The sequence below is a fragment of the Neofelis nebulosa genome, chromosome 16 (assembly GCF_028018385.1).
Source record: "Neofelis nebulosa isolate mNeoNeb1 chromosome 16, mNeoNeb1.pri, whole genome shotgun sequence".
Taxonomy (NCBI): domain Eukaryota; kingdom Metazoa; phylum Chordata; class Mammalia; order Carnivora; family Felidae; genus Neofelis; species Neofelis nebulosa.
Genome location: NC_080797.1, coordinates 31,574,625 through 31,587,088, shown reverse-complemented (window position 1 = coordinate 31,587,088; position 12,464 = coordinate 31,574,625). Strand labels below are relative to the sequence as shown.

General features: G+C 44.2%; 1 protein-coding gene across 1 annotated transcript in view; it reads left to right on the top strand.

Annotated features, from left to right (window-relative positions):
- Positions 1-12,147, top strand: part of LOC131496950 (leucine-rich repeat-containing protein 37A3-like) — a 47,369-nt gene extending 35,222 nt beyond the window's left edge. Inside the window, exons 9-15 of the mRNA XM_058702828.1 lie at positions 80-198; positions 2,226-5,272; positions 5,654-5,758; positions 9,963-10,012; positions 11,559-11,613; positions 11,693-11,835; positions 11,937-12,147. Of these exons, the coding sequence (XP_058558811.1) occupies positions 80-198; positions 2,226-5,272; positions 5,654-5,758; positions 9,963-10,012; positions 11,559-11,613; positions 11,693-11,835; positions 11,937-12,039 (3,622 nt within the window). The 3' untranslated portion in view covers positions 12,040-12,147. The remainder of the gene's footprint in view (positions 1-79; positions 199-2,225; positions 5,273-5,653; positions 5,759-9,962; positions 10,013-11,558; positions 11,614-11,692; positions 11,836-11,936) is intronic.
- The last annotated feature ends 317 nt before the right edge of the window (positions 12,148-12,464 follow it).

Genomic DNA, 12,464 nt, shown 5'->3' with positions numbered 1-12,464 from the left:
GATGACTTTGGCCCGCCTCTTCTACCTACTCAAGTAACTCCTTTACCACTAATTTAATTGTCTGTGTTTCCATTTGTAGGATTTTACCTAGCCGTATGGCCTGCTGTCTCTGCCAATTTAAAAATACTGTTGAGGTTGTCTGTAAGACAGTCAAGCTACATTGTGACAGTGCATGTCTGACAAATGGCACACGTTGTGGTAAGTCCTAATTGCCTGATGATAAATTTGTAAATTTTTATTTTATTTGTGGTTTAACTTTTATTTTTAATCAACAATGATAATTTTTTTTAATGTTTATTCATTTTTGAGAGAGAGAGCATTCACGTGTGTGAGCTGGGAGGGGGCAGAGAGTGAGTGAGGGGGACAGAGAATCCGAAGCAGGCTCTACACTGACAGCAGCAAGCCCCATGCGGGGCTGAACTGTGATATCATGACCTGAGCCAAAGTCGGATGCTTAACTGACTGGGCCACCCAGGCACCCTAACAATGGTAAATTTTTAAACTAATGATGTCATTGCCTTATTTTTACTCATTCAGAGTTCAGATCCCTGAATTTCTAAGAACTATTCCTTTGTTAAAAGTCAGATTCTCAGTTACATTATTAAGTCAACTACCCCAAAATGAAAACCTGTTCACATAGTGCATCACAGTTTATAAGCTGATTTTACGTGCGTTAGGTCTCAGGTGCCCTTTGTCTTATAGGACAGGTGGAGATACCTTTTTGTTTATTTTGTTGTTTTTATAAGTGTGTAAGAGTACAAGTGATGCTGATTTCTGAAAAAGTTTTATTTGGAGCCTCTGTGTTTCTGTTCCCTAACCAGAAGCTGCTACCCAACCGTTCTAACGGGTGAGAGGGCTCTTCTATTCTTGGGCTGTCCAACTCTTGTTCTGAATCTTAAGCTTTTCTATCCAAAACACAGGTGCTTTTAGGTATTTTTCTGTTCTTAGGTTTTATTGGCACTAACTTGGTGACTTCCAAAATGTGCTTTTGCACCTGGATAGCTTGAATATGGGTCCCTGTCAATGGTCTAGGGCACAGCATAAATTACACTTTGCTACTTCTATAAGTAGTGTTGCTTATTTTCCAAAACAATGTTTTACCAATTATCTTACTCCCTTCTCCCTTAGAGGTGGGCAGAATAGGCATTTTTTTTTTTATCTCCTTTGACAGGCGAGGAAAAATGAGATCAGAGGTGCCTTAGCCTAGCACTCGAGTCTCCTCTCCCGTTTTGGGCGCTCCGCCAGCCCGCTGCTCCTCCTCTCTCGTGACCTTTATAACCTCCTCCTCCGACTCTCACCAGCACCACTAAAAATACTTTTAATTCTTCTGGAAAAACCCAGCTGCACAGTGCTGTTCAGTGTACACAAGCTGTACGCTTGACCTTCATGTAGTTGGAAGCTCTGGATGGTTCTCTCAGTAAAGCTAGCAATCTGGAAATGAAAGGAAATGAAGGCAAAGTAGGCATTTGACCAAAGTTTCTTTATCCCTTCTGCATTTTAAAACCTCAAGTATCATTCCGTTGATTTTTTTGAACGCCCCACAGTGGCATCTCTCTCATACCTGGAAAATCTCTTAACCTATACCCCAGATCTCTGCCCAAATTTAAGCAAAGAACCAGGGTGGACTTAGCGGGTCTTGTTTTTAGTTTTTTCTGTCTAGAGCTTATGTTACGGGAGGTGCGATATATGGGAGCAGGGACCAAGCGAAGGAATTGGTGGGTGGGCGGAGAGGGCATCCACCAGATGAGGACCTGCTGGTGACGGGTGTTGTCCCGTGCATATGTGATGGTAGCAAGAACTCAAGGCCACTGAAGACGTAGAAGGAGGAAGACTCGCGCTCCCTCTGCCCCCGAAGCAGGACAGGGTGGGGTATGTGAATGCCAGGAGTCGCACTAGAGCTGCACACAGTTTAGCCGAGTATCTTCCGGCCTTGGCTTTTCTTGAGGCCTGGGCAATCGGCCCTTAGGGACCAATGGAATAACTCTAAATATAGTTATTCACACTGTGGAATGTTCTGAGGAAATAGCTACTTTTTCAAAACACATCTTTTTGTCCTTTTGTTGTTGCCAATCGTAGGTCCAAGTTTGAGTTCGTCTCCTCTCTAAATGGCGCTCAAGTATTTGCTGATTCTTAATTTGCTTGACTGGGACGTATGACTGCATTGACAAAGAGCTGTGCTGTCAGTCTTTCATTATCAAAACTCATCTCTTCTTCTTCTTCGACAGATCAGGAAGTATACCCAAGGAATGCAGAAGGATCATTCATGAAGGTATTGACAGCTCGAAAGAAGAGCGCCAGCACGGAGCTGACTATTGAGCCAGAGAAGGCATCCTCAGACATAGATCGTGTCAGTTTGTCAGCCTTTATGAATGAGCAGCTAGACTTCAATGACGAAAGTGATGTCATTAGTGCACTGAATTACATATTGCCTTATTTCTCGGAGGGCAATCTAGAAGACGTAGAATCGACGCTGTTACCGTTGATTAAACTTCTGTTTTCAAATGTGCAAGAGGGAGACAAGCCCGTGGGTCACTCGATGAACGACACAGGGGACCCTTCTCTTAAACCTGGATCCAACAATTCAACTTACAAGAATAAACTGAGAAAACTCTACTTTCTGGAAAATTTGTTAGATGCAGAAATTCAGGAAAAAATTGATGACGTGAAAAAGAAAGAAAAAATGGCCATGCTTATACATTCCAGCCTTTTAGGTCCCAAGTTTAAACGTCAAATCTTTCCAAAGAAATTGGAAACTGCCCAACCGCAGGAGAAGAGCCTAGACGAGGTTGAGAGTGTGGGGGAAAAGTCCCTGAGAGTGAACAAGGTCATCAAGGGCCCAAAGGGCATACGGAAAAGGCACTTAAAAGAACTGAGACATCAGAACATCCAGAGTAAACAGAACGCCCAGCCATCTGTGGAGAACATGGCCAAGGAAAGAAGGCTCAGGACACCATCCCCAGGAGAGCTTCCCGTGGCACACAGGCCCAGCAAATCAGTGGGAAGCTCCTTCAATCCAGAGCCTTCGTTCATGGATGAGCACAAGGCAGCGGTCTCTTCTCTCATGAAGCAATACTTTTTGGACAGGCCTTCTGCCACCCCCGCTCCCAAGGAAAGAAGGCTCAGGACACCATCCCCAGGGGAGCTTCCCGTGGCGCACAGGCCCAGCAAATCAGTGGGAAGCTCCTTCAATCCAGAGCCTTCGTTCATGGATGAGCACAAGGCAGCGGTCTCTTCTCTCATGAAGCAATACTTTTTGGACAGACCTTCTGCCACCCCCGCTCCCAAGGAAAGAAGGCTCAGGACACCATCCCCAGGGGAGCTTCCCGTGGCGCACAGGCCCAGCAAATCAGTGGGAAGCTCCTTCAATCCAGAGCCTTCGTTCATGGATGAGCACAAGGCAGCGGTCTCTTCTCTCATGAAGCAATACTTTTTGGACAGGCCTTCTGCCACCCCCGCTCCCAAGGAAAGAAGGCTCAGGACACCATCCCCAGGGGAGCTTCCCGTGGCGCACAGGCCCAGCAAATCAGTAGGAAGCTCCTTCAATCCAGAGCCTTCGTTCATGGATGAGCACAAGGCAGCGGTCTCTTCTCTGATGAAGCAATACTTTTTGGACAGGCCTTCTGCCACCCCCGCTCCCAAGGAAAGAAGGCTCAGGACACCATCCCCAGGGGAGCTTCCCGTGGCGCACAGGCCCAGCAAATCAGTGGGAAGCTCCTTCAATCCAGAGCCTTCGTTCATGGATGAGCACAAGGCAGCGGTCTCTTCTCTGATGAAGCAATTCTTTTTGGACAGGCCTTCTGCCACCCCCGCTCCCAAGGAAAGAAGGCTCAGGACACCATCCCCAGGGGAGCTTCCCGTGGCGCACAGGCCCAGCAAATCAGTGGGAAGCTCCTTCAATCCAGAGCCTTCGTTCATGGATGAGCACAAGGCAGCGGTCTCTTCTCTGATGAAGCAATACTTTTTGGACAGGCCTTCTGCCACCCCCGCTCCCAAGGAAAGAAGGCTCAGGACACCATCCCCAGGGGAGCTTCCCGTGGCGTACAGGCCCAGCAAATCAGTGGGAAGCTCCTTCAATCCAGAGCCTTCGTTCATGGATGAGCACAAGGCAGCGGTCTCTTCTCTGATGAAGCAATACTTTTTGGACAGGCCTTCTGCCACCCCCGCTCCCAAGGAAAGAAGGCTCAGGACACCATCCCCAGGGGAGCTTCCCGTGGCGCACAGGCCCAGCAAATCAGTGGGAAGCTCCTTCAATCCAGAGCCTTCGTTCATGGATGAGCACAAGGCAGCGGTCTCTTCTCTCCTGAAGCAATACTCTTTGGGCAGGCCTTCTGCCCCCCCCGCTCCAAAATCCCCACCTGACATGAAAAAAGAATCAAAAGACTTAACGTACACCATTTTTGTTCTAGAAGATGCAAATGCTAGAGTTAGAAATATGAAGGCTTTCGGACCAGCCTCACACCCCAGAAAGACACACCGCTTTCATAAAAGTCGTTCCCGTGTGGTCCACAGAACACCCAAGGCCAAACCGAATCGAAAGTCCAGAAAGGAAAGTTCACTCAGTAATAGACAGCTGCTTGCAAAGAGGCCTCCATCCTCTGCAGTCAGGAGCCTCATAAATTCCCCTTCACGAGAGGATTTTTCATCTCCGGGAGAAGTGAGTCCTCAGAAAAATCCTTTTCCAGAATTATTTGCTCCTTCAGGAAGTTACAGAGAAAACGCTACTGTAGAGAACACTACTGCCCAAAATGTTTCTGAAGAAAATATTTCTACAGGAAACACTACTGTGCCAGAACAAACCCTCCCTGAATTCACAGACCGTAAGAATCTTTGCGCTGCTAATTCTACTGTTACTGCAGACAACTCTATGCCGACCGTTAAACAAACCAATGATACACAACGGGAATACCACAATGCGGGCACTGGCTTGCCCCCAAAAGCCACAGGCTTCACTGTGTCAAAGCTCTCGTCCTCAGGTGATCTGTTTGAAATTCAGTTAAACCAGCAGCTACAGTCCCTCATCCCCAGCAATGACGTGAGAAGGCTCATTTCTCATGTTATCCGGACTTTGAAAATGGACTGCTCTGAGACCCAGGTGCAGCTGGCCTGTGCCAAGCTCGTCTCCAGAACAGGCCTCCTGATGAAGCTTCTCAGCGAGCAGCAAGAAGTAAAGGTGTCCAAGGCAGAGTGGGATATGGACCAATGGAAAAATGAGAATTATATCAATGAGAGCACAGAAGTCCAGAGTGAACAGAGAGGGCAGGAGTCAAGGGAGGTGAGGATAAATCCCAAAATGTGGGGTCTTGACATTTAGGTGGTTTAGGACATGGACCCAAGCACAAGGACCAGGGGCTCCTAGTCCGGGTCTTGTCTTGGTCACATAATTTTGGCTAAGGCAGCGATCTGCCACTTTGCTCATTTAGGAAACAGTGCCGCTGTTCCCAGAGTAGACAAAAAGAGGACCTAACATACAAGATACATCAAGTCTTGAAGAAAATGCTAATGATTAAGATTACATATCACATTAGATTTGGTATATTCCTTAAGAACCTATAAGCGATTCATCGGAAAGAATGGGGTTTTAGAGTCGTTAAAGAATAGTTAACTTTCATCCTATCTCTGTTTTCTAAAAAAATTGTTCTTTCCCTTTTTTTAGCTCACAAAAGAAGTTCCAGGCTATGGCTATAACAACAAACTCATCTTGGCAATATCTGTGACTGTAGTAGTGATGGTTTTGATCATGGTTTTCTGTCTCATTGAGGTAAGGACAACAATTAATTCAGATTCCCAGACTATATTCCTTCTTTATAATAGATTCAGAACCCACAAACTGAAAATCAAAGCCACTTTCCCACCTATCACGACTTGATATCCCTCTTCAGTCTGGAGGACTGAGATATGCTTTGTCCTTTTATTGCAAAGTATATTCCAGGGATTTTAAAAGGAACCCCACTGCCGGGAGACATCTGTGGATTGTAACCAAGATAACAAGCCATTAGCTTGTTCTGAGACATTAGGTCTAAGAAGGCCACAGTTGACATGATAGTAAAATTTCTTCAACTCAAAAAAATTATGTCGATTCGATGCACTCACCAGTCATCCTCCTACTACCACTGATTTCTTTCCTCGTTGGCTAAAATGATGAGAGAGAAATAGTCTTCACCTTCATGGAGCTATCAGTCATCTTGGAAGAAAGGGCATGGCTTAGAGATAAAAGTGTCATCTTGTTGATTAATTAGATGTACCTACAGCTCTCTCCTCCACTACGCAAGGCATTGTGTAAACAGGTTCAGTTAAAACCCGGCAGCTAAAATCCTGCATCAGGCTACTCAAAGCGTGTCATAATTACAGTTGCCTATTCCTGGAGCTTGCCTGTTTACCTTTTATTCAATTATGTATGAATTGAATATATATTCAATATATTTATTCAAATATACATATGCTTATTATATATCTATATATCTATGTCTATATCTATATCTATATCTATATCTATATCTATATCTATATCTATATCTATATATTGCCATCTGTCATGGCAACCCTCCATTTCAGCCAAAGCAGCCCCTCACCATCCCCTAGTCAGACCATGCCCATTCCTACTTTTGTTGGTGACTTTGCCCACTTGAAATTCCTTTATTTCACTCTGCTGGTGGAAGTCCCGTGAGCCTTCAAAAGCCAACTCGAGTTCATCTTTCTTCACAAAGCCTTCCCCGAATACTGTAATACTCCTGGACCTAGTCCTTCTGTGAGATTGTCACCATTTCTTAGGGTCTGCAGTGACGCATTCCCCTCCCCTGATCACAAAAATATGCTAAACAGTTTGTTAAAAGGCAGCTCCTCAAGAGAGAAATATCAAGGTCATGGATCAGAGCAGAGATATGTAAGGCTTCCTGGTCTATCAGACTTGAGTAAAACCTGACTGGATGTATTAACTGCTAAGGAGAAACATGTCTGTCTTCTGGAGGGTTGGTCAGTAGTAAAAGCATAGAAATGGTGAGGAAGAGACCAACATGGGCAGTGCCCACCTAGCCTTGCCTAAGAGTAGAGATGGCACCTCAGGCAGCAGATGAGAGTCAGGCCCACCAGCCGGGCTGTGCCCGCGGGGCAGATGGATGGATCTAGCTACCTCCGTCCTTTCCATGAAACACTGGATTCAGCTAATTACTTTTCTTCCACTTCTCTTCTCACCAAATAGCCTTCTGGTTATACTTCAGTGTGCCACAGAGGCCTGTCTCCACAGGAGGTAATGCCCAATCATGTGGACACAGATGCCCTATCTGTGGAATGGATGTTTTCCTTATTGTCAAGTCATGACCTGACATTCTGATTTTGATCAGTCCTGTGACATTGGTAAGGTGATATTGCCTCCATGCAGAAAGAAGTGCGTTCTCTCTTGATGAGATCAGAGTCTGATTTCTCAGCCTAAGAGCCTAGGAACTAGCGTGGGGTCAACTTACCATGACCTCTGGGAAGAGAAATCATTGGCCATTGTCCAGTCAGTACTCTGCATCTTGAGGTGGCCTGCAGCCTTTTGCTTTTGGGAAGTTCTATAAACTCCTATTGCTGTTTTAAATTCCTATGTGGTTTAACCTTGTGTTTATATTTTTTTATGTGGTTTCATTATTTCCTCTCCCTACTTAGATGATACACTTTTTGAGGTCAGAGACCATGCAGTTTTTTTCCTGTAGTGGACAATAATGATGTTCAAAGGAAGAGATGAGGCATTGTGTCAATTTCACAATGAGGAATAATGCAACCTAATATTTATGTGAAGTAGCCTACAGAGTCCAGCAATAGACAGATCCGTGGATGACTAGGACTTTTGAAATGTTACCTTTTAGAGGCGCCTGGGTGGCTCAGTTGGTTAAGCGTCCTACTTTGGCTCAGGTCATAATTTCATGGTTCAGGAGTTCGAGCCCTGTGTTGGGCTCTGTGCTGACAGCTCAGAACCTGGAGCCTGCTCTGGATTCTGTGTGTGTGTGTGTGTGTGTGTGTCTCTCTCTCTTTGCCCCTCTCTCACTCTTTCTCTCTCTCTCTGTCGCTCTCAAAAATAAATAAACATTGAAATGTTACCTTTTAGTATTCAAATCAGTGGAAGAAAATAAATAAATGGTAATAGAACAACTGCTTAATTATTTGGGAGGAAAATAACAACAGATCCCTATTTCTCACCTTAAAAAAACATATTTCAGTACATGTAAAAAAAGAGAAACAAGAACCCCTCAAAGTACTAGAAGAAAATAGAATCAATACTTTTATAATCTTGTGGTGAGAAAAAGCTTTGTGACCTGATACCACATGCAGAAACATTTGATAGATTTGATCGTCTTGTCTGATTTCTGCTTGGAATAAACCAGACATCTGATTTAATCCCCACAGTCCTGTGAGGATGATATCACCATCCTTCTTTCCTACATAGAAGGGGATCAGCTTAAGGCCCCTGTGGCAAAACCCAAAGCAGAACCCAGCTGTGCCTGCAGTCAGCCTGTGCTCCTATCCCACTGTTCCGTCTCCTTCACGATAAAAACACTGACAAATATTTGAAACATTGAAATTCAGTGAAAGCCCTTGAAAGGATTAATATATTTCATATGAAGAGAGTTTTATAAATCAACAGGAAGAGGACAAACAATCCAGGGGATCAAGGGGGCAAGGACTACGATGAACAGGAGGTGTGGACAGTCCGTCACCATATCTGCCTCATGGCTTATGGGACATGGGTCTTGTTAACAAGGCCTTTTCGCCTCATGGTATAAAAATAGTCTCTGATATTTTCTTCTGTACTCTTATAATATTTGTTGTGATTTATTTATTTTTAATCCGTATGGAATCTGTCTGGTGTTTTGGTACGGTCAAGGTAGGGGATCTAACTTTTTTCCCTTGCATAAAGATCCAGTTACTTTAAAATCTTTTATTGAATGGTTCATTCTTTCTTCATGGGTCTAAAATACTATTTTTATCTGGACTCTATTCTATCAACCTGGTTTTCTTTTCCTGTATCAGTATCACGCTACATACTTAACTGCAGTTGCTCTGTAAGAACGTATTTTAATGTCTGCTCCGTGATCTTCTTTTTCATCCATTTTGTAGCTATGCTTGCACATTTTCTCTACCAAATGTCAGCTGGCCAGTTTTTGTTTAAAAAACTGTCTTGGGATTTGAATGGGATTGCCTCGAATTTGTAGGTTAATTTGAAGGGAACTGACATCTTTACACTATTCTAGGAAAATAGTGTCTCACATCACGTATTCGTTTCTTCTTAATGTCCTTCAGAAGAGCTTTAGTGTTTTCATCGCATAGGTCTTACCCACTCTTTGCTAAGTTTATTCCTAGGTACTTTATGCCTTTTTATTGATAATTGTAAATGGGATAATTCTTCCGTTTTTTGATTAATTATTTATGGAACATAGGAAAGTCATTGAGGTTTACATGTTGATCTCTTGATTTTATATATATCTAGCCATCTTGCTGAATTCTCATATTTCTTCCAATAAAATTTTAATTGATTCTCTTGGGCCTTTTAGTTTGTCTGTAATTTCGTATGCAAATACGTCTTAGTTCTTCCTTTCCACGACTCCATTTTTTTTTTCCCCAGTGCATCAGTTAGGACCTCCTCAACACCAATGAATAGCAGCAGTGATAACAGACATCCTACTCTTGTCCTTGACTTTAAAACAGTGCTGCTGTTTAGGTTTCTGGTAGACACTTTTCTTTTCCTCCTCCCAAGAATTTTTATTAGGAATTATCTGTTGAATGTTACCTGAGGCAGTCAGTAAAATGTATTACCAGCTGCACACGAGTTAGGTGTTATTGAAGAGTCAAAGGACTATTAAACAAATTCCTGTCCTAGGAAAAGTTATCTCACTGGGTAGATAAGACCTAAAATGCAAAGGAATGAATAAAGATTTGGAGGGAATGGTTATTGTGATGGGTAACTGTGATCATGCTTTCTTCCAAAACAGATTTATTCTCATAGAACAGCAGCCAAGGAAGGTAAAGAAGGAGGCTCAAGGTAAATATTAGTCTGGCAATCGTTAAAGTAGAATTTTAGAACTAGATTTTCAAACTCATCTATTTCAATCCCCTTGTTTTACAGCCAGGAAATCACCAAAGGCAGAAAGAATACATATTTGGCCTAATGCTTTGCCTGGATCCAGCAAAGTTAGCTGCCCAGCCAAACCCGAGTTAGAATGGGACTGGCACAGAGCACCTGCTCACTAGACCTTGAAAGAAAGATCGTGGGGGGACGGGGGTGGAAATGTTCAGACCCGTTCCCGCTGGCGGTGGGCATCAGGCCTGGCCACAGACCTTCTCAGAGGCTCTGGAGAAGGGATAGGGAGGGCCAAAAGTCGTGGGGTGAAGGGGCTAGTCTTCAAGCATGATGGAAGGCAGAATACATGAGTCCCTCCCGTAAAGTGGGGGGAAAACTTCCTTCTTCCTCCTTCTGGTTTTCGAGGCCCCGCTCTCCATTCCCTTTATCCAGACCCAATAGAATTTGAACTGGGAGAGACCTTAGATAATCATTTATCTCTTCCTTTTATAATAATGAGATGGAGAAGGAGAAAAGGAAGATGTCTTGCCGGACGGTTGTATCACTAGTACCACTAGAACCAGAAAGAAGATGGTTCCTTTCCAGTTGGGCACGTCTCTGACTACACTGTTCTTGGGCTGTGAACTGCATTTCATGTCACAACTCAGTGCACACATACCGTATAGACATAAGTACCTTCTAAAACAAACTTACCATACACTCTGGTTCTTTCTGTTCTGTTTTTTTTAAGTTTATTATTTATTTGGGGGGGAGGGTGGAGCAGAGAGAGAGAGAGAGAGAGAGAGAGAGAGAGAGAGAATCCCAAGCAGGTTCTACACTATCAGCACAGAGCCAGACACAGAGCTCAATGTCACAATCTGTGAGATCATCACTTGAGGCAAAATCAAGACTTGGGCTGCTCACCTGACTGAGCCACCCAGGTACCCCCTTTTCCGTTTGTATTCAAAAAGAGTATTTTGTGTTTTAGCGCTAGCCGTGTGTTTTCAGGTGATTTCACGACTCACTCACTCATCTGCCTGCAGTGTGAAAGTCAGTGAGCTAGATAACTGCTGGTTGGACTCAGGCATTCACTCGGTGCGATTCATCTTGTAAGGTAAAGCAGCTAGGAAAATAGAAACACCTCCCCACCCGCCAGCAAATGATGCCTGTGAGGCTAAGCCTGGCGGGGACTGATGTAAAATGCTTCTGGAGAGAGTTAGGTGCTTCTGCCGTGTGGTCACCCAGTTTGTTGACTGCACAAGGGCACTTGGCCAAGGGCCAGAAGGTGAGCAGGGTGAAAATCCTGCCTATACTTCATGTCAAGTTACATACAAAGGTCTCCCAGGGACACTGTGGGGCCATTATGGACAGACACAGGAAAATTCTGAAAGCCCAGCATGTATGGAATTATTTCTGAGATCCCAGGTCTGTGTTGATTTTGCTTGCTAATAAGACTGGAGAAATACATTGTGAGAGGCACGGAAAATGGTACGAATCACTAATTGTCTGTGTGTGTGTTTCCTTCAAGGGGCTTCTTTGGATCTCTGGTGCGTAAGAGATGCTCAGAGGAAAGTGACAATCAGGTAAATCTGAGGAGGATAAAGTACCGTGGCTGGAGAAGGCAGGGGAAACAGACCTAACGTTGTCCTTTCTGTTTTCTAGGAGGGCTTTTTCTGGAGAAGGCAGCCACTTTGGCTTAGGGACATGTACAGACCTCTCAATGCCACACGCAAGAAAAACATGGCACAGAAGCTACACGACAAGGATTCTTCTGATGAAGATGAGATTTTCAACATGGAACTAGGGTACGTGATTGGGGAAGATTTTCTCTAAAATGAGGAAATTATGAAGAGTTGAATTGTTCCTTTCGAGAGTCAAAGCCTTGGCATTCTTCTCCTTTTCCCAGGGAGGCTGGCAAAGCCACAGCAGAGAAGACTCGGACCACAGATTCCACTACTGAAGAGCTGGGTGACGAGAGTGAGACAGCATGTGAGATTGTCACAGAGTGAACGCCGTCCTGCCTCAGGCCACCTACAAAGTTTACTTTCCGATACTGGCTTCTCAGCATTGCTTATAAAATACTTGTTTTTCTCATATTAAAATGTATAAATCCATAACCAATTCTAGCCACGTGGTAAGGAATTAAAACGTAAACAGTTAAATATTTATCTACAGACAACAGGGGCCACAGGCGAGAGAAGCAGGACTGAAGCCAGAGTCCCTCGTGGTAGCCAGTATTTCCACAAGACACAGTATGGGCAAAGTAGGGTGAATGGGGCGTCTTTCCATCATTTCCCTGATACGGTCAGTCTCTGGAAACTGGAAAACGTATCTTCAAGGGGCTTAGACTATTAAGTTAATTAACAGCTTATTCTGGTGCTCTCTCCCCTGGCTCACCAAATACCAGTTATTCACAACGCGCTTGACCCCCTGC